Source organism: Mercenaria mercenaria, chromosome 16, assembly GCF_021730395.1.
Source record: "Mercenaria mercenaria strain notata chromosome 16, MADL_Memer_1, whole genome shotgun sequence".
Classification (NCBI taxonomy): domain Eukaryota; kingdom Metazoa; phylum Mollusca; class Bivalvia; order Venerida; family Veneridae; genus Mercenaria; species Mercenaria mercenaria.
The window spans coordinates 7,508,934-7,532,243 of NC_069376.1; the positions used below are offsets into that span (position 1 = coordinate 7,508,934).

The 23,310-nt window shown below is 34.6% G+C and overlaps 2 protein-coding genes across 2 annotated transcripts; one reads left to right on the forward strand and one right to left on the reverse strand.

The window, feature by feature from the left end:
• Positions 1–317: 317 nt before the first annotated feature.
• On the reverse strand, positions 318–22,317 carry LOC128549444 (uncharacterized). Its single transcript, XM_053526090.1, has 4 exons — positions 22,149–22,317; positions 4,408–4,975; positions 2,480–2,638; positions 318–1,231 (listed from the first exon to the last, which is right to left on the reverse strand). The coding sequence occupies exons 2-4, from the start codon at positions 4,966–4,968 to the stop codon at positions 578–580; spliced, it is 1,374 nt and encodes a 457-aa protein (XP_053382065.1). The 5' UTR covers positions 4,969–4,975; positions 22,149–22,317; the 3' UTR covers positions 318–577.
• LOC123532137 (uncharacterized) lies at positions 6,570–12,161 on the forward strand. The gene is made up of 7 exons (XM_053526089.1): positions 6,570–7,461; positions 7,789–7,997; positions 8,256–8,429; positions 8,559–8,834; positions 9,687–9,921; positions 10,366–10,565; positions 10,856–12,161. Exons 1-7 carry the CDS (start codon positions 7,173–7,175, stop codon positions 11,306–11,308), a joined length of 1,836 nt encoding a protein of 611 aa, XP_053382064.1. The 5' UTR covers positions 6,570–7,172; the 3' UTR covers positions 11,309–12,161.
• Positions 22,318–23,310: the final 993 nt, after the last annotated feature.

Consider the following 23,310-nt stretch of genomic DNA (forward strand, 5'->3'; position numbering starts at 1 on the left):
TTGCATCCCCTACACGATATAAACAAGAAGCTGCGTTCAATAAACGCTTGATGCCCCCGGTGGCATCCTTGTCTATACAAAGCCACCTAAGTCCAAAATGAGGTCATGGTCAAGGTCAAACTGAGGTCAGGTGATGTTTAAAGATAAGGAATGGTCACAGGTTACATCTGCATTAGTATCAAGTCATTCTAGTAAGGGATATTAATGCTAGACGAAACGGTCCCATTTGGTTAACCAAGAGATGGCCCATACAAAGAAACCTATGTCCAAAACGAGGTCAAGGTCAAGGTCAAACTGAGGTCAGGTGATGTCTGAAGATGAAAAATGGTCACAGGTGACATCTGCATTAGTATCAAGTCATTCTAGTAAGGGGTACTGATGCTAGACGAAACGGTCCCATTTGGTTAACCTCGTACGAACGGGGGACGGACGAACGGACAGGGTAATCACTATATACCTCCCGCATCAGTAGATGCTGGGGACATAAAAACCCTCGAAATATAAATATCAATCCGGTCTGTATTCAAACATGTATTTCTCGCGATGAATATCTTAAAGTCACCCTCTGAAGAATGCATTATTTATATAATTTTACCTTACTAATGTCGTCACTACGCCTGCCTTCGATTTGAATCTGAGCTGACTGTTTTCTTTCCAGTTGATAAAGTATATCTTCTCCTTTACGCTCTAAATGCTTTTCAATTTCTTTTCCTTTCTGATCTAGTCTCCCTTTTGAATCCAATTCTACCACTCTTAAATTCTTTTTAATTTCTATCCCTTCATGCTTAAGTCCCTCCTTTGAGTTAACTTCTGTCACTCTCAAATTCTGTTTGATTTGCAACTCTTTCTGTTCCAATTTCTGTTTTAGATCAACTTCTATCTTTCTCAAATTATCTTTGCTTTCTCTCTCTTTTTGATCCATCTTCTTTGCAGATTCAATTTCTTTCATCCTAAGCACTTCCTTGATTTCTTTCTCTTTCTTCTCGAGTCTTCCTATTGAGTCGATTCCGGTCTTTCTCAAATCATCTTTCATTTCAACCCTTTTCTGCGCGAGTTCGTGTTTTATAGTTGAACCTATCACCTTTATCTGCTTTTCACTTTCACCAATTTCAGTCGTAGCGTCAACTATTCTCTGTTCAAGATTCTTTTCCTTCTCTTCGATTGCATCCATTGCAATACGACGGACTTCCAATTCATCTGTAGTTGTTATTAAAAACTTTTCCTGCTTTAGCTGTAAATTTAATATAAAATATCTGGAACAATTTATCTTTATTATAGCACTCGGAGCTACAATGATACTTAACAAGACAGTCTGAAGATCACTTAATTCCAAGCCACTGTGATGGATAGTAAAATGGTGAGGAGATCAATTGACCCAAGATACATGAAAATCTATTAAAGGGTTTATACATTGACATTGAGTTGTGATTTGACACTGAGTGAACATGATTGACTCATGACTTTTTGGTTAAGTGATCATTTGACCGAAGTTTGATTTAGGAGATACAATGTGGACACAAAATGGAAGGCTTTAACATTTGATTCTAGACTGCGACCTTGACCCTTGAGCCGGCATGGCTGACTCGTAAGTTCTGCACATCGTCTTGATAAGGTGGTCCTTTGACCCAAGTTTTAAAAAATTCCTTTAAGAGTTAAGGAGATATAGAGCGGACACGAAATGGAAGGCTAAAACCTTTGACCTCGATTTATGACCTTGATCTTGAGCCGGCATGGCTGAATTATATGTTCTGCACATCGTCTTGTACAGGTGATCATTTGACCCAGGATTAGGAGACACAGAGCGGAAACAAACTGGAAGGCTTACACCTTTGTCCCTGAGTTGTGACCTTTGCCTTGAGCCAACATGGCTGACTCATAAGTTTTACATATATCATTGATGAGGTCATCATTTTATAAGTTTGATGGAAATCCTTCAAGGAGTTTAGGAGATAAAAAGCGGACACATAATGGAAGGCTAAAAAATACCCTAAATTGTGACATTGACCTTGAGCCGGTATGACTAACTTTCAAGTTCTGCACATCGTATTGATGAGGTGATCATTTGACCAAAATTTTATTTAATTCCTTCAAAGAGTATAGGAGTTATAGAACTGACATAAAATGGCTAACACATTTGACCTTGAGTTGTGACCTTGACCCTGAGTCGGCATGGCTGACTCATAAATTCTGCACATCGTCTAGATAAGGTGATGATTTGAACTAAGTTACATGAAAATCCTTCAAGGGGTTCAGGAGATATTATAGAGGACACAAAAGTGTTACGGACGGACAGAGACCCCCTGAAACCCCTATCACTCGTGGCGGAGAATTAAAAATAGCTGAAATTAGCGCGGAATTTAAAACAACAAAAATATATATGCGTGCTGAAAGAACATAATATACAGTATCTAAATAACATATTCATTATAAAACTCCAGTTATTTGAACTCAGGAACTCAAGTTGCGTAGGGAATATTACCTCAAGCAGTTTCTTGACCGCATTTTTAGATTCTTGTCTATCTTTGATTTCTTTATCATCTTGTAGCAGTTCTATCATATCCTCTATATAATTTGCAATGTCTGTGTCCTCTACTTCCATATTGTTACAATGAAATATGGCGTTTCTGTGTTGAAGTACCTGCAATACACCAACAAATCAATAAGGCTTAGAAACATTACCTAGACAAAACGTTTTCTATCACAAATGCTGAAGTCATGAACATTGCATTTAGTATGTGTATGTAAAACAGAACACGACAGAACTGAACACAAAGAAAACTTGTCTAGCAGTAGTACATCGCCTATTATTCGCCTATTATTCGCGAACAATTTCCCAGTCATAAATGACCTCCATATCAAATGTTATCTTAGACGAAAGCATTCTCTAGTCATTAAGTAAAAAGTTCTACTGCTCTGGGCCAATGTGACCTTGACGATCAGCCACCATATTAAGTTTCGTGATTGAGTCCCAAACGTTCTCAAGTTATTGTCCAGAAATGGTTTAACTGTTTCGAGTCACTGTGACCTTGACCTTTGACTTACTGACCTCAAAATCAAAATAAGTCATCTGTTGGTCATGGTCAACTATTAAGTTTCATGACTCCGGAAAAGGTTTAACTATTCCCGGTCACTTTGACCTTGACCTTTAATCCACCAACCTCAATATTATGAAAAGAAGTAATTCGCTGGTCATGACCAACCTCCCTATCAACTTTCATGATCTTAGGCCTAAACATTCTCAAGTTATCATTCGGAAACCGATTGACTCTTCCAGTCACTGTAACCGTGACATTTGACCCACTCCACTTAAAATCAATCATCTTGAGTTACATGTATTTAGCGGAAATCGATTGATGTACCGACCAACCGGCCAATATCTGTGAAATAATATACCCCTTTATCTTCGTAGGAATGGTGGAGATGGGGGCATTGTAAATAATATGATACAAAACGTATTTCAATTAGATAATTTTTATATAATGGGAGGCCATACGTCAGGCGTAGTAATTTCATATTAATTCGATTCTAATAGCACTATTAGATGAAATGTGATGGCATTGTAGAGTCGTGTATGTAACCGAACAAATATACGTATATTACGAATGAAATATTCGATCACATGTGTGATATATGTGTGAAATATTCGATCGAAAATAGTACACACATGTACGTTGGACTTTGATTTTCAGAGACAGACCAAAACGAATATTTCACACCACCAGCACTACTACCACTACCACACATTATTAGATCTACTTTATGCGGATGACTCTGGTAAAAAAAAAAAACATTGAACAAAGCTAACAGAATATCTTCAATCAAACTATAAATTCCACATCTGAATCATCTGAAGTATCTAGGTGCAACTTTAGATCAGAGTCTTACTGGTGAATAAATGGCTAACTCTAGTATCATAAAGGAAAATGCCAGGTTAGAATTTCTGTATAGGAAACAGAAATTTCTTACTGTTCATACTAAAAGACTTTTGGTTTTAGTCTTAGTGTCATTTTCACTGTGCTTGTTTTTCTGGTTTTACAGCTTATCTTTGTTTTGGAAAAACAGCCTACATGGTTATCCAATTTGAAAATGATTTAGTCAACGTTTTGCATGATTTCATTATTTCGATTTTCCTACGTCGTATTTTGTTCCTGTCAATATTGTAGTACTTACCTGCCGCCAATGCGCACATATCTGTTTATAAATTTACGATTACGCGAGGTAGAAAGAAGCTATTGCATTTTCAATACAATGATAAGCTCCAAAATGATTGAAAGTACATGTTTTGTTCTAAAATTCTTTCAAACTTCTCATAACATTTCTTATAAAGTATATTAATGTCATTGTTGCTGTAACCGTAAATGCTTGAAAGTAAACATTAAGCATAATAATAGTGTATATGTTACTTACCCTTGAGAAAGCATCATTACCAGATATACCACTCTGGATATGTTGATGAAACTCTATGTTATCAATCAACAGGTGCAACAAACCGGAACAGTCAAACTCGGTTGCTTTTGTCTTGTGTTCATATCCTGGAGCATTTATGAAACATTTTGCAACAGCCCAAGGTTCGGTGCACCACTGATGTGCATCTGTGTTTCTCCAGCATGGAGCGGGAGGTGTGGATGCGTGTCGCCTAATAATTTCGTCGTATATGGCACCACATACGTTGTTGGGACAAGACGTTTTCCCGCGTGGGTGTAGACAGTTACAATGCGTTTGACCGAGAGGACACTGTTTATTTTTGGTTTGAACATGATCCGGCTGGAGTGTGCGTACATCGCAGAGTCCACAGGCTACTGTCGAAAGATTGTGTTTCTGTTTAACTTTATCTAAGATATCAACATGCTGCTGGATAACAAGATGGTCGCAGAATGGTTCCAAGCCGTCTTTTACATATTTAATACCAAGTCCGGCTCTCACCCAGTTCCTGTATTTCTTGTTCTCAAGCTGATCCTTATGTTCCATAGTCTATCTGTAAGAACCGAATCAATATGTGAGTATTTTACAACGGTCACACATTAAACCGGAATCCACCTAAAAAACGGAATACACCGGAATACACTTTCCATAACCGGAATACATCTGTATTTTTTAAGTTAAAGGTATTTTTGAAGGGTTTTTGATATAATTCAATCATATATATCATAAATAATTAACATACGAAAGGAAAATAAAATACGTTTACGCAAAATGATTTTATACGAGAATGGAGTTCGGCGACCGCGCGGGAAATTTCCATAACCGAAATACACCCGTATTTTATTAATAAATGGTATTTTTGTAGGGTTTATTGCAGAAATCATTCGTGTATAATATAAATGATAAGTTTACAAAAGGAAAATAAAATACTTTAACGCAAAACGATTTTATACGAGATTTGGATTTGGCGAACGCACGGGAAGTTTCCAATACATAAATGCACTCGTCCTTTTTTTTAAAAAATAAATAGTATTCTCTTAAATAAACACTTTTTATCATTTTTTGTAAGTTGTAGAACCATGTTCAATCAGATTAAATATGAATGAATATTTGGGAGAAGTTTATTAAAAGTTAATTCTGTATACGAGATTATAACTTTACGATCTTACGGACATGTTTTACGCTAACGTCGCTATGACTAGATACCGGAATGTTGATTATTAAAATTTATTTAATTGTTTCTTCAAATAATAAGAAAATAATTTAATACAAAAAATATCAATATTCGATTTTAAATGAATCATAAACAAAATACAGGTCCCGACATAAACCGCGCGGATCGGAAAGGGCTTAACATGATCGGAAAGGGCATATTTCATTTAACAGATAAAAAAGAAAATAAACTATGAATGATAAAATAGCATTTTTTGATTTTTAAATGAATTATAGACAAAATACGAGTGGCATAAACCGCGCTGATCGGAAAGGACATAACATGATCGGAAAGGGCATGTCACATGTTTATAATTGGAAATTATTTAATTATTTCTTCATATTTCGCATTTCGTTTAACAAATAAAAAAGAAAATTAATTAAGAAAAAATATCAATATTCAATTTTTAAATGAATTATACACAAAACACATGCCAGTGCATAAACCGCGCTGATTGGAAAGAACCGGCCATATGTTTATTATTGGAACTAATTGAATTATTTCTTCATGTTTAATTTACGAAAATAAATTACGAAATATCAGTTTTCAAAATAATTATATTATGTTTAATATATAAATATAAAAACGTTTACTGCGCTTATTTCCAAAGCACAATTAATATCCTTTGAATATAAACAAACACGTGCCTCTGATTAGTCCTGGTAGAGTTTGATTGGATTATCACACCTATTGATTATATCAATTAATCAGTATATTTGTAAGCACACATATGCGACATGTGACAAATAATGTCTGACAAGGTAAGTGCAGTTAAATATGATAAGCTTTTATTTAATTTCATACTTGTCGTTAAGATAAGATAAGATAAGATAAGATAAGATAAATTTTATTTTAAGTCGGCAAGACAGTTATAATTGCAAATTGAAAAATTGAAGAAAAACAGGTACTGGTTGGGAACCACTTTCCGGACAAGCATAGTTTCCGGACAAGTTAAATAACGGCTTTATTTCGGCGTTATCCGTGCTATTGTTTCATCCATATCATTCAGACGATTGTTTTTACTTAGTAAATAACATCAATTGTTGGCAGGTAAGTAAAAACATTAAATTTCATAAAGATATCTCACCTGTGTTAACAAAACAACCTTCCGTACCATCGGGGCATGAAAACTACACTGCGCATGCGCAATATTTTGTTTCCTTTTGAGGTATCAAGTGGGGTAAAACAATAATTCTTCAAATCCCAACGAATGCAGACGACATGAATTAAAATCTTTTTTCATAATTACTTCGCTTATGTAAACTGTACAAAAAAATAAAAATATTACATTTGTTAGAAAACTGTCTACTTTACTTTAAAAACAAAAAAAGTTACTGTTAAGATGCCAAGAAGGGCTATCGCCAATTTTCCAATCCAAGGGAGACAACGAGTACTATTAATATATTAATTTTCTTGCACGGTATTCTCCCCTTATTTTGCTATAATGTACTTTTGAAGTTCGAATCGATTTTAAAGTGACATTTTGGTGCTGTTCTCATAACCATATTATTCTGTCTTACCCTATTTTTTTCAAAGAATGTCCACTAAGAAATACAAAGAAGAGGATATGACAAGTGCCATTTCTGCCGTTAAGCAAAACAGGCTGAACATCCGAAAGGCTGCTGCGGAATACCACGTTCCGAAATCTACGCTAAATGACCGTATTCGTGGCCGCTTTAAAACGACTGTGCAAGGTCCGGAGCGGCAGATCACAGCCGAGGAGGAGACAGGCCTGGTACAGTACCTGCTGTACATGGCAAATCAGGGTTTTCCACTAACCAGACAGATGACGAGAGCCTACATCCAAGCGATTGTCAAACGTTCAGGTAAAAATTCCTTGATGAATAAAGCTATATTTATACAACTTGTTTCATTTTAAAGTATTTTATAGAAATGATGGCACTTACAAGCTTTTCCTAGTAGTCAAACACACATAGCTTTAATTTGTTTAAGTTTGATACCTAACTCCAATGGATCAGTCAAATCTTTCAAAACTATGTGTTAAAATGTTTTCGTAAATCTTATATCAAGAAGACGCAAATGTTATATCTAACTATGCAGGCATGAATAAAAACGTCCGGGAGTATAGTTAATTTTTCGTTTTAATTTGACTTATAAAATGATAACTAACGTTTAAACCGAACATGTTTCAGGACGGAAAACACTCTTCAACCTAAACAAAGGACCGTCCAATAAATGGATTAAAAAATTCATCCAAAGGCACCCAGATCTGTCGGAAAGAAAGCCGGAAAACCAAGACAAAGCCAGAAGTGCCATGTCCAATAAAAAAGTGATGGCCGATTTTTTCACCCTCCTAGACACCATATTGTTGAAGTATGGTGTCAAGGACAAGCCATCTCAGGTCTGCTTATATTCTACCAATGTTGTTACTAAATCGTATTAAAATTCGAATTTGTTATTAATAAAGCAATATAAAGTTTGGATAATACAACGACAGGGTAAGATGTTTTTAATTTAATAATAATCTACCGGCTTCAATGTACACACACCTTCATCAGGATTAAAAGCTATCAAAAATATTGCCTAAAGTTTATCAGTATCATATAAAGTTCTGTATGTATATATTGTCTTAAGTCAGTATGAAACATTGCTTATATAGATATTCAACTGTGACGAAACGGGGTTCTCAGGAAGAGAGACAGGAAGATCAAAGGTAATTGGACCGAAAAGAGGGCACGTATTTCGCAGGCGTGTAACCACAGCAGACCACATCACCGCACATCTATGTGTCAGTGCTGATGGAAGATTTTTACCAACTATGATAATATACCAGGTAAGATTTTTTTTCCAAGAGTCATTCACGTCTTCAGTATTTCTTGATACTAATGATGAGTGAAATATATTAATTGATAAAAATGTAACACGTAACTAAATACTAAATTATGTGTACTTGAATACACAGGGTTCACTTCCACACCGGAAATACAATGATAGCATACCAGATTCATGGGGATTTGCCACAAGTGAAAACGGATACATGGACACGCAGTTGTTCCAACGCTGGTTCACGAAAATGTTCATACCGCACTGTGGACGGGAGCGACCAGTCGTACTTCTGATGGACAACTGCGATGCACATATCAGTGGAGATGTAGTGGAAGCAGCGATTGCGAATGATATTGTGTTAGTGGGACTTCCGGGACACACCACTCATATTCTGCAACCTCTTGATGTTAAGGTATGTAAAATTAATTTAATTGTACCCCCCCCACCCGACAACAAAGTTGTAAGAGGGTATACTGGTTTCAGGTTGTCTGTCTGTCTGTCCGTCCGTACGTCTGTCCGTAGACACAATCTTGTGCGCACCATCATTCCTCAACTCCTTGACACAATTTAGTGAAACTTCAGTTCACACAAGTGATCAGTACCAACCCTAGTTGTGCATGGTGCGTGCTACGTTCTTTTAGATAAATATTCTGCATAGTTATGGGACTTTGTTTTTATTATTATACTGTATACATACAGTCTATATACATACAGACCACATAATTATGCAATCGTGTGTGCGTCAAATTGCAATGTAGTGTCAGCGCATGCGGGGGGTACATTCATCACCTTTAGGGATAGCTCTAGTTTGTTATGATTCGTTGAAATTACTACAATATATCTTTCACTGCTCCGTAAATATGATTTCCATAAATCATTTCAATAATATATATATGAAATAATCATCCCGACGAACTGCACGTGTACCGAAGTAGAACGCAGGAATTCTCACCATAGACCTTTAGTTCAATCCTATCTGTGTCGCAATAAAAAAGAACCACATCAGTTGTGTTTTTTTTTTCAAAGGCATACATCAGATAGGCTTACTGAGAAGTGAACATAATGTTTAATAAGTGTTTCTTCACTCATTTTCGGTAATTAAGATTTAAATATTGCACGACTTTTTCTGAATAAAGCTGCGATCTTCCTTAAAACCTTTTGGTACGTGTGTATGCTGTTTATCAATTTGTTGTGACTTTTCAATTTTTTTCTTTTCAAGTGGAGCTGGTTCATTTCAATTACTACAGAACTCTACATATTTCAGATAATAGGTCCTCTCAAGAGTCGTTTTGCTGAAATGACAGTAAAGCTGGGTTTCGGCGGTGCTGGAGTAACTATTGGAAAAGCAAAATTTCCAATTGTTATGAAGCACGCCATTGACAGCGCGACACCAGTATCAATCCAGGACGCATTCGCTGTAACAGGCATATGCCCATACAACCCATCAGCCATAGATACCTCCCAGCTGGTGGAAGCTTCATTTGATCCTCCTTGTGAAGGTAATATTAACATACTTTAACAATTACCGTTATAGTAAATAATCCATAATTTAAACAAATTACATCTATAGTTTACATGATTTTTTTTCATGCACTTCTTCGTTAATGTTTCAAAGCAGAGTCTTAATGTGTCCTTAAGGCTGCTTACTTTGAATCACTGTGTTCCTTGTGTAATGAAGTCTTCTCTTCATCGGTCAAGGAAGCAATCTAGTTGGCTAATGTATGATCGAGTGTTCTACCCAGATTTCAGACCGTGCATGAAATAATGCCCGGATGGGCACCGTCTGTGTGTTCATCTGTAACTTAATACTTTAATTCTAAATAGTACATTTAAGTGGAATTTTAAACACCCAATAATGTACAAACAAATACATGTATTAACTGATAATACACAACTTATTTCCTTACCCTTATATCTGTCGTTTTGTTTTCTGATTTTGTTAGAAAGAGGCGAACAGGTTCAAACGTGTGAAAGATGTGGCCACTTCTTAACAAATCCACTTGTACAACGTGGACTGATACCGCCGAGTCTCGCCGATATTCTGTTGCCACCACCCGTAAAGCCGGCAGACACGCAGCGGAAAAAGAGAGTTGTAGCTGAGGGCCGCTTGATTAGCGGCGAGGAAATGCTCAAACAGTTGAAGGTTTAATTTACACCTTACATATAATTATACATGACATTAATTAGTCTGACTAATGATATGTTTGTCATATATTCCTAACTTTCGTTGTAACTTACGCCAATCTTAAATTTAAACTCCTCAGAATCAAAGACATTTTAATTAAACATGCCATGACTTTATAAGAAAGTAGTCCGGACAGGGGCGATCCATATCTTTACGGATCGGATTTATACGTAGGGCATTTTGATATTTCAGTTTTGTCAAGTCGGCGTATTTTTACACATTGTTTATACGTCTATACCAAATTACAGGAAAAAGAACAGATTGAAAAGAAAAAGATAGATGAAATGGAAAAGCGGAAGAAAGACAGGGAAATTAAAAAGGAGAAACGATTGATAGAAGAGGAGGAGAGACGGATCAAGAGAAAAAAGAGAGAAGAAGAAAGGGAATTAAAGTTAAAAGAAAAGAAGAGGAAAGCAGACGAAAGACAGGAAAAAAAGAAAGGGAAGTGTGCCGACGTCCATGCCACTGCAGTTTTAATAGCCAATAGTTATGTTTGTGATGTGTGTGGTATGCATGGGGGTGTTGATGACGAGGTGAATGGTATTTTCTGGTTTGGATGTGATGAGGAGTTATGCGGACGATGGTATCATGAAGGGTGTTTAACAGAGAATGAAAGGATGTATGTGCAAGAAAGCTTGGAAGAAGGCGGAAGTGACTGGTTTTGTAAGCGTTGCAAACCGTGGTTGTATGAGGAGGAGTGAGTGGGCGATATGTTTGTAGAAATGTTTGTTTGTTGTATATGCGTATCAAGTAAACTTTAAAAGGTATCACAGTTTCATGTTACTGAAAACGAATTCTATGTCAGAAATGAAATTTTTATCATATACGATCTATGACATTTGTTAAAATATTGAGTAACTCCTTAATGACTGATAAAAGGTTTAATTGTCTTAATTGAATGACTGATGTTAAGTACTAAATCATAAATGTAATATGATTTTGATGAAAATATCAAACTGTTATAATATGTGTTTCTGTTTTGCTTTTCAAATTGTTCTTGTGCATAAAATGGGTCAAGCAGGACATGCCGGAGATTTAATATCATCAAGCGAAATATGCATTTCCCATTTAGGGCCCCTGAAGATAAAAAACTACTATTAAATTAGATTAGCGTTTCCCACATGTCTTAGAATTCCATTTATGCAGTTTTTTTATGAATAACTACATTTGATCAACTTATGATTTGTTGATATAAATATTAAGGCAAAATTCGTAGTGTATTTGCTAATCTAAACTGCTCTCGGGCGGGCTTTTGAACTATCATACATCCCCTGTGTACATCGACAGGCGTATTAAAAGCTGTAGACTTGCAGCAAATATTTTATTAGCATGTTTGAACCTGGGAATATTCATTTATATACCAATTTAATACTTGTCCGGAAACTGGTTCTCTTGGTACATAAAAGTGTCACTTTTTATGACCTAATTTAAGCCTCTGGTAAATACATATACAATGTCACTGTGTAATGTTAGCTGTAGTTTCGGATGTAGCAAGAGCTGAAGTTTGTGTACGGTAAGTTTCATCACTGAAAGTTAAGGCTTAAGAAATTGACGGATAAAAAACTTTGAATTTTGTCCGGAAACTGGTTCCAAACCAGTACATTCAGTATATTTTTTTTATTTTTCATGTACTTTAACGCATCAATACTAATTCAATGTTTTGCTAAAACAGCGATGTATTGTAGATTTAAACATTTTCATTCCTCCTTCCTTCTCTCCAGGATGCACTAAGTCTTGATCATAATGTCTCGGATATCGTAATCGTTTTCCTTTATCAACATAGTCTTCCTTTAAATACTTTTTCAGTGTTTCATTTACAGAATTCCTTATTTTGTTAAAATCAGTTTTATTAATTCCAGTCCACTCCGGAAATTTAGGAAAAGTGTTTTTACGTCGTAACTTTACCAAAATTCAGAAATTACATCGTGAAAAACGTCAACAAACTTATTATTTGGATTGACTGGAATTTACCCGGGAATCGTAAAGATACAAAACATCATGCCGGTAATTTTCCATTCCACGAGCACGTGCGACCTATCGTAATATCTAATTTACATCGCTCGACGTTACTTTTGTTAATCAACACGTACAAAAAACGCGCATAGTGCATTCATTTTTTAATATTATCGCTTCAAGTTTTCAACACCGCTTAAGAAGTAATACAGTTTGAATTCTATAATGATTTTAATAAGATATCGACAGTAATGTAGGGAAACTTCTATAAAAACGGTCGAATTTTCACATAATTATTTGTAAAACTTCAAACAGCGCGATATTAATTACTTATTTCTTTCTAAAAGTAAATAAATGATACATACTATGGCCATAAAATTCAGACTTTTGACCAGAAAGTACAAAGAACAGAATGAAAAAATCTTAAATAATGAAAAATCGGCAGCAATTTAAATAAATGGAGTAAAACGAATTTTGGCAAACAGATTTCTGTTAGTGTGGCATAATAGGTTACGTGACCTCGTGAACGTAAATAGAAATGTGGCATGTCGTTGCGGATTTATATGCATCTTTGTACATGTATATTTTTGACACGACACTTTACTTTTAAGATATTCTTCTTAAACAATAATGTAAATTCCTTGCGGGCAAATAGGTCATAGAGGTAGGATATCCGCTATTATCGTTTGACACATTTACCTGTCAGTTTATGCACATTCGCTTTTAATAACAATCTAAAGAAGCTGATATGGTTACACTATATTTCATAATGGAATATTATATTATAGCATAAAAAGACTATTTTGAAATAATTTTAACCAAAAAATCGAAACTTGAAAGAAATTTACCTACCTAAGTTAAAATCTAACAAACATATGGCGATTGTGGTTCATCCACGAGTGCGCAAATTTCCCGTGCGCTCAACAAATTTGCAACCTCGTATAAAACGTTATGCGCATTTTAATTTCCTTTTGTAAATTAATTATTTATTTTAGATATGATTGAATTCTATCATAAACCCTAAAAATACGATTTATTTAAGAAATACGGGTGTACATTAGAGAATTTTAGGGCATGGAAATTCATTTACGAATACGCAAATTTCCAGTGCCTTCGCCGATTTTCAATCATGTACAAAACGTAATGCGCAAAAGTATTTTAATTTCATTTTGAAAATTAATTATTTATGATATATATTTTTGAATTTCGTTATAAACCACTTCAAAAATAGCATTTGTTGAAGAAATACGGGTGTATTTCGGTTATGGTAATTTCCCGCGCGGTCGCCGAATTTCACTCCCTTATAAAATCGTTTTGCGTGAACGTATTGTATTTTTCTTTGGTATGTTGATTCTTTATGATATATACGATTGAATTATATCAAAAAACCTTCAAAAATACCTTTAATTAAAAAAATACAGGTGTATTCCGGTTATAGAAAGTGTATTCCGGTGTATTCCGGTTTTTAGGTGGATTCCGGTTTAATGTGTGACCCATTTTACAATAATAAGGTTGCAGTCAGTAAACAATATTCCGTCAATGTGGAAATAATAATGTTGAAATGATATTCACAATGCGATGAAAATGTGGTATTCGTTTACATGTAATGACAAGCTGCCTATACAATCTAGTGCGGCTGTTCAGTTAACATTTATTTTAAAATGATGAAGTAGAATAAAAAGATATTTTTGAAGAACAATATTTTATTTTTTATCAAAATCTAAAAATTTGTAAAAATATCTTCACAATTGCAAGAGTTACATTGCGTTCAAGTTAACAACAGAATGCTTTAAGGGATGCGTCCCAAAGAACATCATGAAAGCAGAACTACGTTGTCGTGTATATAATGTATGTCATTAATTCGTTCAATTATTTATATAACAAACTTGATATTATTCTTTTAAATACCGAGGGACAGTTTGAAAAGGTTTTATTAAAGAATAATTCACTAGATGTTTGCATTTCGCGTTATACCTCTGTTTTTTATGGTGCATGGATGTTTTCAAGTTTCCCTTTTTTTCTTACATGTGAAACCTACACGTGTCAAACAGCGCTACAATGGTTACCGCATTTGCAATCTACGCTGCGGGAGATTAACGATTGTCATGTGCCAATTAACGACCGCATGATCTATAATTATACGGCCCTTAATTTGCAAACCTTATTGAAACTGTGAAATATTCAATAACAAAAGTCGGCGCAAATTTAAAAGTGTCAGAACAGTAGCAAGTGTCAGAACAGTAGCAGCTTGCACAATCAGCATTAACGATAAAAAAAAACAATTATAAAGTTGATCATTGATCATTTGAACGTGTTTCAAACAAGAACTAGTCAGTGTATTGCGAAAACAATTCAAATAACAGCCGTAGCATAGTGCGGTTAGCTGGCGACCCTACGTCAAACTTCTAATTATAGTTTCTATTTTATCTTCAACGAGCATGTCATAAACAAACCACGGGTAAATGTCGGTTTTGTTCCGACGGATACATTTGTTTATCGTTGATGAACCTCTATAAACTACACGGAAGTTGCAGGTCAGTTACGCATACACTACTGGATGCACATGCCATTAAACGGGTCATGAAATTGGCCTTAATTTTGTCAAAGGTTTTTAACAGAGTTTTAACAGGTCACCATTAAAATTCACCCATTACTTCTTACTATTTAATGGGATTTTCATGACCATAGTTTTAATGCCATACATTAAAAATGACTTTGATGGCCATGAAAAGCTGCTTAAAATAAACCATTAAAATAAGTTAACAGGCTCCTTAAAACTTCATGAAGATTTTTAATTGGCATGAAATTAATGTGCCATTAAAAATTACCCCTTAATTCCCCATTAATTAGTAAGAACTAATGGGGCCATTAACTTTTTTATATTCTGTTAATGGCCGTTAATTATTAAAAAAATTGATTAATGGTCTCATTAAATATGTCAGACTCAATTTTAATGGGTTTATAATATTTTAATTGTAAATCAAATTAAGGGCCATGAAAATTTGCCTTCAGAATTAGACATCTTAAGATAATCAACTTCATATTAATATTTGCCGTATTGATTTAAACTACGTATTACCACAGGAGTCCGAAATTCTATCAATAAGACCATAGAAGTCTATATTTACAAAAAATACCCCCTATATATATAAAATAAACACCAGGAATGAAACGTCAAAAACCCAAGGTCCCCTGAAAATACGCATGGAACACAGGGTGATCTCAATTTAGCGAGCGTAGTGAAGAAATAACACTAAAATACACCTACCGCACTCGACAGTTTTCAAATCTGATACACTTTACAAGAGTTATCAGACATTTTCTGAGATTTTCAGCTGTCGCCGAAGCCATTCGCTGACGTCACAACAACAACAACAATTACAGCGCCGAGATAATGATAAAATACTTATTTTATCCTTTAAAATTTGTACATCGAGTAAATAAGTATTAGAATATTTATATGTTTACATCAGTCTATAATATCCCCTAGATTCCTTTTGCAATAAAAAGATAATTTACAAAATTTGATTGGGAAAACCCGTAAAGGGAGGTTACTCTTGGGATAATCCATTTTTCGATGCAGCGGAATATCTAAATTTCAGTAGTAAAATTTGATACTTGGTGAACAATGACTTTTTTATATGAATAGAGTAATATGAAAATGTCTGTTATGTAATTTGAAGGTAAGACAGTACGGGAATTGATACTTTCTTATTTTCATCTCGGCGCTGTAATTGTTGTTATTGTTGTGACGTCAGCGAATGGCTTCGGCGACAGCTGAAAATCTCGGAAAACCTCAGAAAATGTCTGATTACTCTCGTAAAGTGTATCAGATTTGAATACTGTCGAGTGTGGTAGGTGTATTTTAGTGTTATTTCTTCACCACGCTCGCTAAATTGCGATCACCCTGTGTTCCGTGCGTATTTTCAGGGGACCCTGGGTTTTTGACGTTTCATTCCTGGTGTTTATTTTATATATATATAGGGGGTATTTTTTGTAAATATAGACTTCTATGGTCTTATTGATAGAATTTCAGACTCCTGTGGTATTACTACACATGTAATAGTATCTATACATATGTACTGTTTTGTAAAATACTAGAAGAATATTTGTTTCTTCTTTTTTCTCTTACTATTTTGTAATGTAATAACATGTAACAGCCTCGTACAAACATTTGTTATATTGTATCCTTATTCTGTCTTATGTTCATATAAAATGAGAAAATGAATGGATATTGTATTGTATTGAGCTGTAAGGGTTTACAGGTACCGGTTTAATAAATCAAGTGACCATGTGGGTAGTTTTAACTGTTCAACATTATAATATTGCCAAACATTCTGACCAAGTTTTTATTGGTACAGACATTAGGCATCAGGTGTATTATAAAAGCAACTGTTGATGACAATGTAAGGGCTCAATGGGCAATCACAATTTAGCTCTACTTCAGTATTTTGTGCTCACATGCATGCACTGTACAGCTAAGAGCAAATGTTTGAGGGATTGCATCACAAGTAGCTTCTCCCATCTCCAATTAAGCGTACCACACTCTTTGATTCATCGAAACAAAGAAGCGATTGATCTGCCCATGCCCCAAATGCATTTAAATCAGACTGTAAATCTTCACAATTATGTGTACTGTTTACTTCTCTATAAACCTTAGTTTCTACTCAAGAATTTGAAAATCTAAACTAGTCTGAACACATTTTATAATGTAAATCCCTTACCCCACCCATTTTCTTATACAAATGCTTATTATTTGGACAAGAAAAACAAAGAACAGAAAAGGTGGCATGCATCAATACTTATTTACCCTTACCAAAATATTGTAGATTGATGTTATCAAATAAATCAATACGTTTCCATCCGACTTTCATTGAAAGAAAACCGATTTTTGTAGGAACACAATTTGCCAAACATTTGAAAAAAAATGGCGTAACTGCATCAAGGGGAAATAACTTCAATGCAACTAAATATAACATTATAATATTATAGACGGTGTGTGCGTAGTATGTATTTATTTTGATTAAAGTCCATTTTAGAACAATATGAGACTGGAATTATAAGCATTCAATAGGAGAGCAAGCCAAAAACTAAAAGAAAATATATACGAATCACATTTTACAGAATTTACTATTTAATGGGCATTACATTGCTGTTAAGGGCCATTAAGTTTACCCTTAAATGAAATCGTACACAACCTGAACATTTAATGGGTATTAAATCAAACTTAAGGGCCATGAATAATCCTGTTAAATTAAAAAAAAATACAGAATTTCACTATTTTTTTCAAAGCCATTAACTATTTTATTTTTACCAAACTTAAATTTTTAATGGCATGATTCATGGTTAAAAATGGGTGTTTTAATGGTATTTTAACATGTAACCCATTAATATTGTGAAACCTGTTAAATAAAGTGATGCAAGAAATAATGGGGTTAATTAACGGTTTTCCTATTTTAATGGATATTTTACAGGGTTTTAAACCATGTTTAATGGTATGTGCATCCAGTAGTGATACAAGTACGGCTCAGATAGAACGGCTACGGCATGGTGTCCCTTTTGGCGACATTGTGTAAAAATTTACTTTATCGTGGGCACAATTTATTCGCTGGGACTTAATTTCATGGTTGAGCGGAACCACGAAATCCACAAAAATAATAATTTCACAGGAGGAGCTGATGTGTGACAGATAATTGAATTAGAATATACTCATTCCTTTTTTTCTGCATTAACACACACAAAAAATCCAATAATTTCCAAATATTTTCAGCAGTTAATGATATTACAATCATACCTTGACTGTAATACAGGTTTTCTGCTGAAAGACCAATTTAGTGTATAAGCTTTCAATGGACTTTGAGTAAGCTGATAGCCCGGGCGAACCTCATATACTTCGTACAATTTCTTTTACAGGTGTATCAAATATTCAATACCAGTTTTCTGTCCAAACAACTTTGAACAAGTAAATGTAATACGAGGAGAAATTATGTCAATGAACGGATAGACACTTTACAGCTGCCAGGAGGTAGTTAAAGTCTGCTGAGTTAGCTGAATGTGCAACACCTCACCCCACCGGCACCGGCTATAGCGAAACTATGTTATAGTATGAAAAGTAAAGTTGGACACTCTGATTTAAACAACAGTTTGATATTTTTGTTAGATAGAGCATTCTCCCTTTTTTCTATTCGTTAAACTAAATGGTTAATAAGTTTAGACTATTTTTTCCGTTCTGTATATGCTTAACCATCAATATTTCGTTTAAATCATAGTATCACTGTTACCACTCTCTTCAATTAAATTTATTGCTGTCTTTCTGATAAAATTTGATTACTAAATTAGCTAAATTTACCCTTTATGTCAGGCTTTATAACAGCAGTGATAAGTTACCAGAAAGTTGAAAATAAAAATGATATTTAATATTAAAAGATTTGCATTGTGCAGTAATCTAAGTTATAACCACACGGACACGTTAAACTTGTGTATTCTGGATGTTTTGTATCTTAAAGATATTTTGATAAAAAAAATCGAAACTAAAACAAACGTTTTAAAAGGACGAAAATTCGGCTTTTATAAAACATTAATTTACTTTTGTCAATTCAAGTATGTTTTTGATTAAATACGGTGTTGACACTGTTCAAACATAAGCTACGTGGGTTTCGATAAGCCTGACCCAATAGTTTAGTTGCGAACGTTACCATGTTTTATCAGTTGCAATACTGTACTGAAATATCACCCGGCTGCTTGTTTTGCACACTGATCAATATAGCTTTTTGAAATACAAAAAAAAGCTATTTTCTAAGACCAATATCTTCACAACGATAAAAGCAAATTATTTCAACGAATGTGATACACTGGAAAAATATTTATCACCCTAGTCACGTTAGTGAATATTGATAATGTATTGAGGACAAACAAAAATCATGGTTGGTTTTGATTAACTGAAATAAATACAAATGTAGAAAATCCAAATAAACGCTCTTGGTAGGATGATGAGCCAATTTGTAAATGTCTGTACCCTATTTGAAACAATAAAGGTGTTTGAGGTATAATCAAAGAACTTACAACAATCGCAGACATAGCAATCTACCTTCATCATTTTACATGTATTTGAAATTCTACTGTGTTTTTTTTTTCTTTTTTTTTTTTACATCTGGATATAAATGAAATCACTGTAATTGGCAAGTTTAGCTCCTTGAATGCATTTTCATAATGCAACCTTTATTGCACTCAAACTTGATGACACAATTACATATGAAATGGAGGAAAGAGTGCCGTGCCGCTTTATTGCTTGACTTTAATGCAAGAATCTCTCTTGACGCTACACCGTATTTGTAAACCCAATGTAAGATAAAAACAATCAATTTGTACAATATTAAGGAGGAATGTATCATCAGTACAAAATACCGTTCTGGGGGCAAACGGGCTGCCGAATCTATCATTATTATATAATAATGATGTAAATAGAAACTGGAATCAAACACTGTTTTTGATAAGTTATTTATTAAAGAATATGTAAATAGACACATAACTTTTATAAACATTTTCAACTTACCCAACCCTACTCCAACCCCCATCCCACCACAATTAAGAGGGAAATTTTGAAAATTCCCTTTAGGTAAGGTCTGGCATAAAAAAGTGGCCTCAGTATTACTCTAACTTAATGTATATTTAACAAAGCGATTGAGAAAGTCATGATGATATATAAATTAAAGTATTGTCATTTTACCAATCCGACTAAAGTACTTGATCTTCTAAACAAAAATCTTAGAAAGACCCATTCACCTACGTCTTCTGTATATTTTGGATTTCCGATATTGCTATTTCTATTTTCGCAAATCTATTTTTATAGTGTGAGTGCTCTACTGACTCAGCTAACTGACTGCCTGACACATATTTTCTCCTTATGTGAACAAGTCCGTACCGTATGGTAGCTGATTTCTGCCATTTCGTGTTTTTGTGTTAGCGGGCGGAAAACCTAAATCATGAAACTAGACAAAAACCTAATTTGTCGAGTTTTCATATTTCGTGTTGTCGTGTTGGCGGTAGGGAGACACAAAAACACGACAATTTTTACCCGAAAACTCGACGTTTAAAGGGCATAACAGGACAGATTTTACTGTCGAGTTTTCGTGTTGGCGAGTGTACATATGTCATTTTGTACCCTTTATTCGTCTTGTGTTCGTGCTCTCGTTCCGACGACACGAAAACACAATATATACATCACTTGTCGAGTTTTCGTGTTTCGCCGTGCCGACACGACAACACGATAACTCGACAAAGTAGGTATTTTTTTTTCGAGTTTTCGTGTTGTCGTGTGAAAGCGCCGCCGACACGACAACACGAAAACACACCACATCTTTTCAGACAATTCACATTAAATGTAGTTATTCTGTGGAAAAGGATTTTAGAAGCATTTTTCTTTCTATTCGAACGAACCTTCAAATCAAAATTTATTTATATTCACTGAAGCTGAATTTTGAGATTTGAAATCATAAAACAGTACAATAACATGTCAGACGTCAGTTATTGTTTTAAGAATATGAAGTGTATGTATTACTGACCCGGTTCCTGAAATATTTCATTAGGCTACGGGGAGCGGCAACAGTTTAAGAATGAAGGCGACATCGGCGAGCCAAGTGGGGTTAGGTACGGAAGGGGAGTAACCCCTCATGTTAGGTGGATCAGGGCGTGTCTACCTTTAAATACTTTAAATATATATCTTTATATATAGACACGAAAAAACGACAAAATACCTTATTCGTCGAGTTTTCGTGTTGTGATTTAGTCCCGCCGGCACGAAAACACGACAAATAAAGGACGCCGACACGACATGTTTATACCTACCGACAAGAAAACTCGACAGATAAATTTGTGCCCTTTAAAAGACGAGTTTTCGCGTAAAACTTATCGTATACACGAAAACTCGACAAATTAGGTTTTTCTCGTGTTTTCATGTTGTCGTGTTTTCGCCCCGCCAACAAGCCAACACGAAATGGCAGAAATCAGCCACCATAGTATCGTGACATATAATACCTTTCAAAATACGACGCGGTAGTCATGATGTGGCCGTCATAATAAAGTCAACAACCCAGACTAAGTATTTTTAACCTTCTACTTTCACATACTAAATATTGTCAATAATTAAGGCTCTAACTGGCTAGCGGAAGCGTCGTCAGAACAAGGCTATCGGATATGTGCATTTAGAGCCAAAACTGGGAAAGTCTTGTTCACGGTAAATAATAGAATCAATATTGTTGCCATAAGATGAAATAGGTTAAGGACAAACATTCATATATTATCGCTAATGGAGAAATTAATTTATGTCTTTGCAAGCACACAATGCCATAATGTTTGCGATAATATCATTTTTTGTAGAAACAATGAAATAGGATCATTTTCTTTGTTGATATTATCGCTCTTTAAATGACTCACGTGATGCAGTTTATTTCGAAACACGGGGTGCATACTGTAAAGTAAACACAGCTGTAGTCATGGTCACTTAGAACGACATGTACATTTGTAATAAATGTGTTTTTTTTTAAGCTTTTATTGAATTTTATATGTAAAGATGTATTTAATTAAACTTACCCTTTATAATTAGAATCATAAATTTACAATGCACTCTTCAATTAAAAAATCCAAACATATTGCTTCTTTCTTATCCATGGTGTCACCGTGATAAAACAATTATTATCTATATTTGAAGGTCAGCACGTCATTCAACAGTTCAAACATGATATTTAGAATAAATCCTTGATTCTCGTATTTTTATATCGTTTGTACTACCGAGGGCAAACTGACAGTTATCGATTGAGACTTTAAACTTTATATAATTTCGGCATTCTCTGTTTTTTTACGGAAAGCATGAATATTATTAATGAAAATAAATTTGCAAGAGAGTAAGGGATAAATTGTCCTTAAAGGACACAACTTTGTTTTAATTTTGATGACTATGGCGGGGAGGACGATAATGATGATAATTGATGATGGTTGCGGAGATGAAAAATAAACACACACAAATATCGACTATTTTGTTGGGAAATGAATTAGTAGATTTGCACTTGACAAGATAAAAGAATAGGAAATTGTTTGTTGAAATTTTGTTTCGTTGATTGATGCAACAACTAATAAAGGTTATTTTACAAATACACCGAGCCGGTCTCTGCTTTGTTTCGGAATCACTGCTTGTGTATTATTCATAAAAGGACTCAAAAGTAAACGGTGGGGGAATGAAATTGGTACTGTGATTCAAGATGATACTGGAAGATTAATTAGCATTGTTTCGCATTACAGAGGGAAACAAGATAAAAACGGTAAAACGGATGGATGTTCCCCAAAATAAGATTTTTGCATATAAAAAGTACAAAAGAGAAATTCACCGACAAAGCGCATAATTCCCTATAGTAAAGAAGCTTCCAAAGAAATTTACTGGAACTTCAGTGAGCATTTGTTGAGTGAAACTCCGCTAAATATAAGCCAGGGTTGGTGAGGAAATCTCTTTTCTAAAGTTCTCAAGAATATTTATGATCCGAGTCTGAGTCTTTTTAAAGACATTACCAAATGTTTGTGCGAGTGTGCGTGTACGTGTTTTTGGGTGGGCTGAAGAATTACATGGTTAAAGTTAGACCAATCATTGTCAGTATTTAAAGTACTAAAACAGATTTACATGTATAGAGATAAAGTGTGCAGACACAAACACTTGCATTAAACGCGTAAATTTCTGTCAGTTAAATTACATATACAGACCATT

What these genes read in the sequence shown, in the direction of transcription:
- LOC128549444 (XM_053526090.1), bottom strand. Translation starts at nt 4,968, where the DNA reads ATGGAACATAAGGATCAGCTTGAGAACAAGAAATACAGGAACTGGGTG. An exon ending in GTAATGATGCTTTCTCAAGG is followed by an intron (nt 2,639 to 4,407) that starts GTAAGTAACATA and finishes GGTGTATTGCAG; the next exon opens with GTACTTCAACACAGAAACGC. An exon ending in CGGTCAAGAAACTGCTTGAG is followed by an intron (nt 1,232 to 2,479) that starts GTAATATTCCCT and finishes TTAAATTTACAG; the next exon opens with CTAAAGCAGGAAAAGTTTTT.
- LOC123532137 (XM_053526089.1), top strand. Translation starts at nt 7,173, where the DNA reads ATGTCCACTAAGAAATACAAAGAAGAGGATATGACAAGTGCCATTTCT. An exon ending in CAACTATGATAATATACCAG is followed by an intron (nt 8,430 to 8,558) that starts GTAAGATTTTTT and finishes TTGAATACACAG; the next exon opens with GGTTCACTTCCACACCGGAA. An exon ending in AAATGCTCAAACAGTTGAAG is followed by an intron (nt 10,566 to 10,855) that starts GTTTAATTTACA and finishes ACCAAATTACAG; the next exon opens with GAAAAAGAACAGATTGAAAA.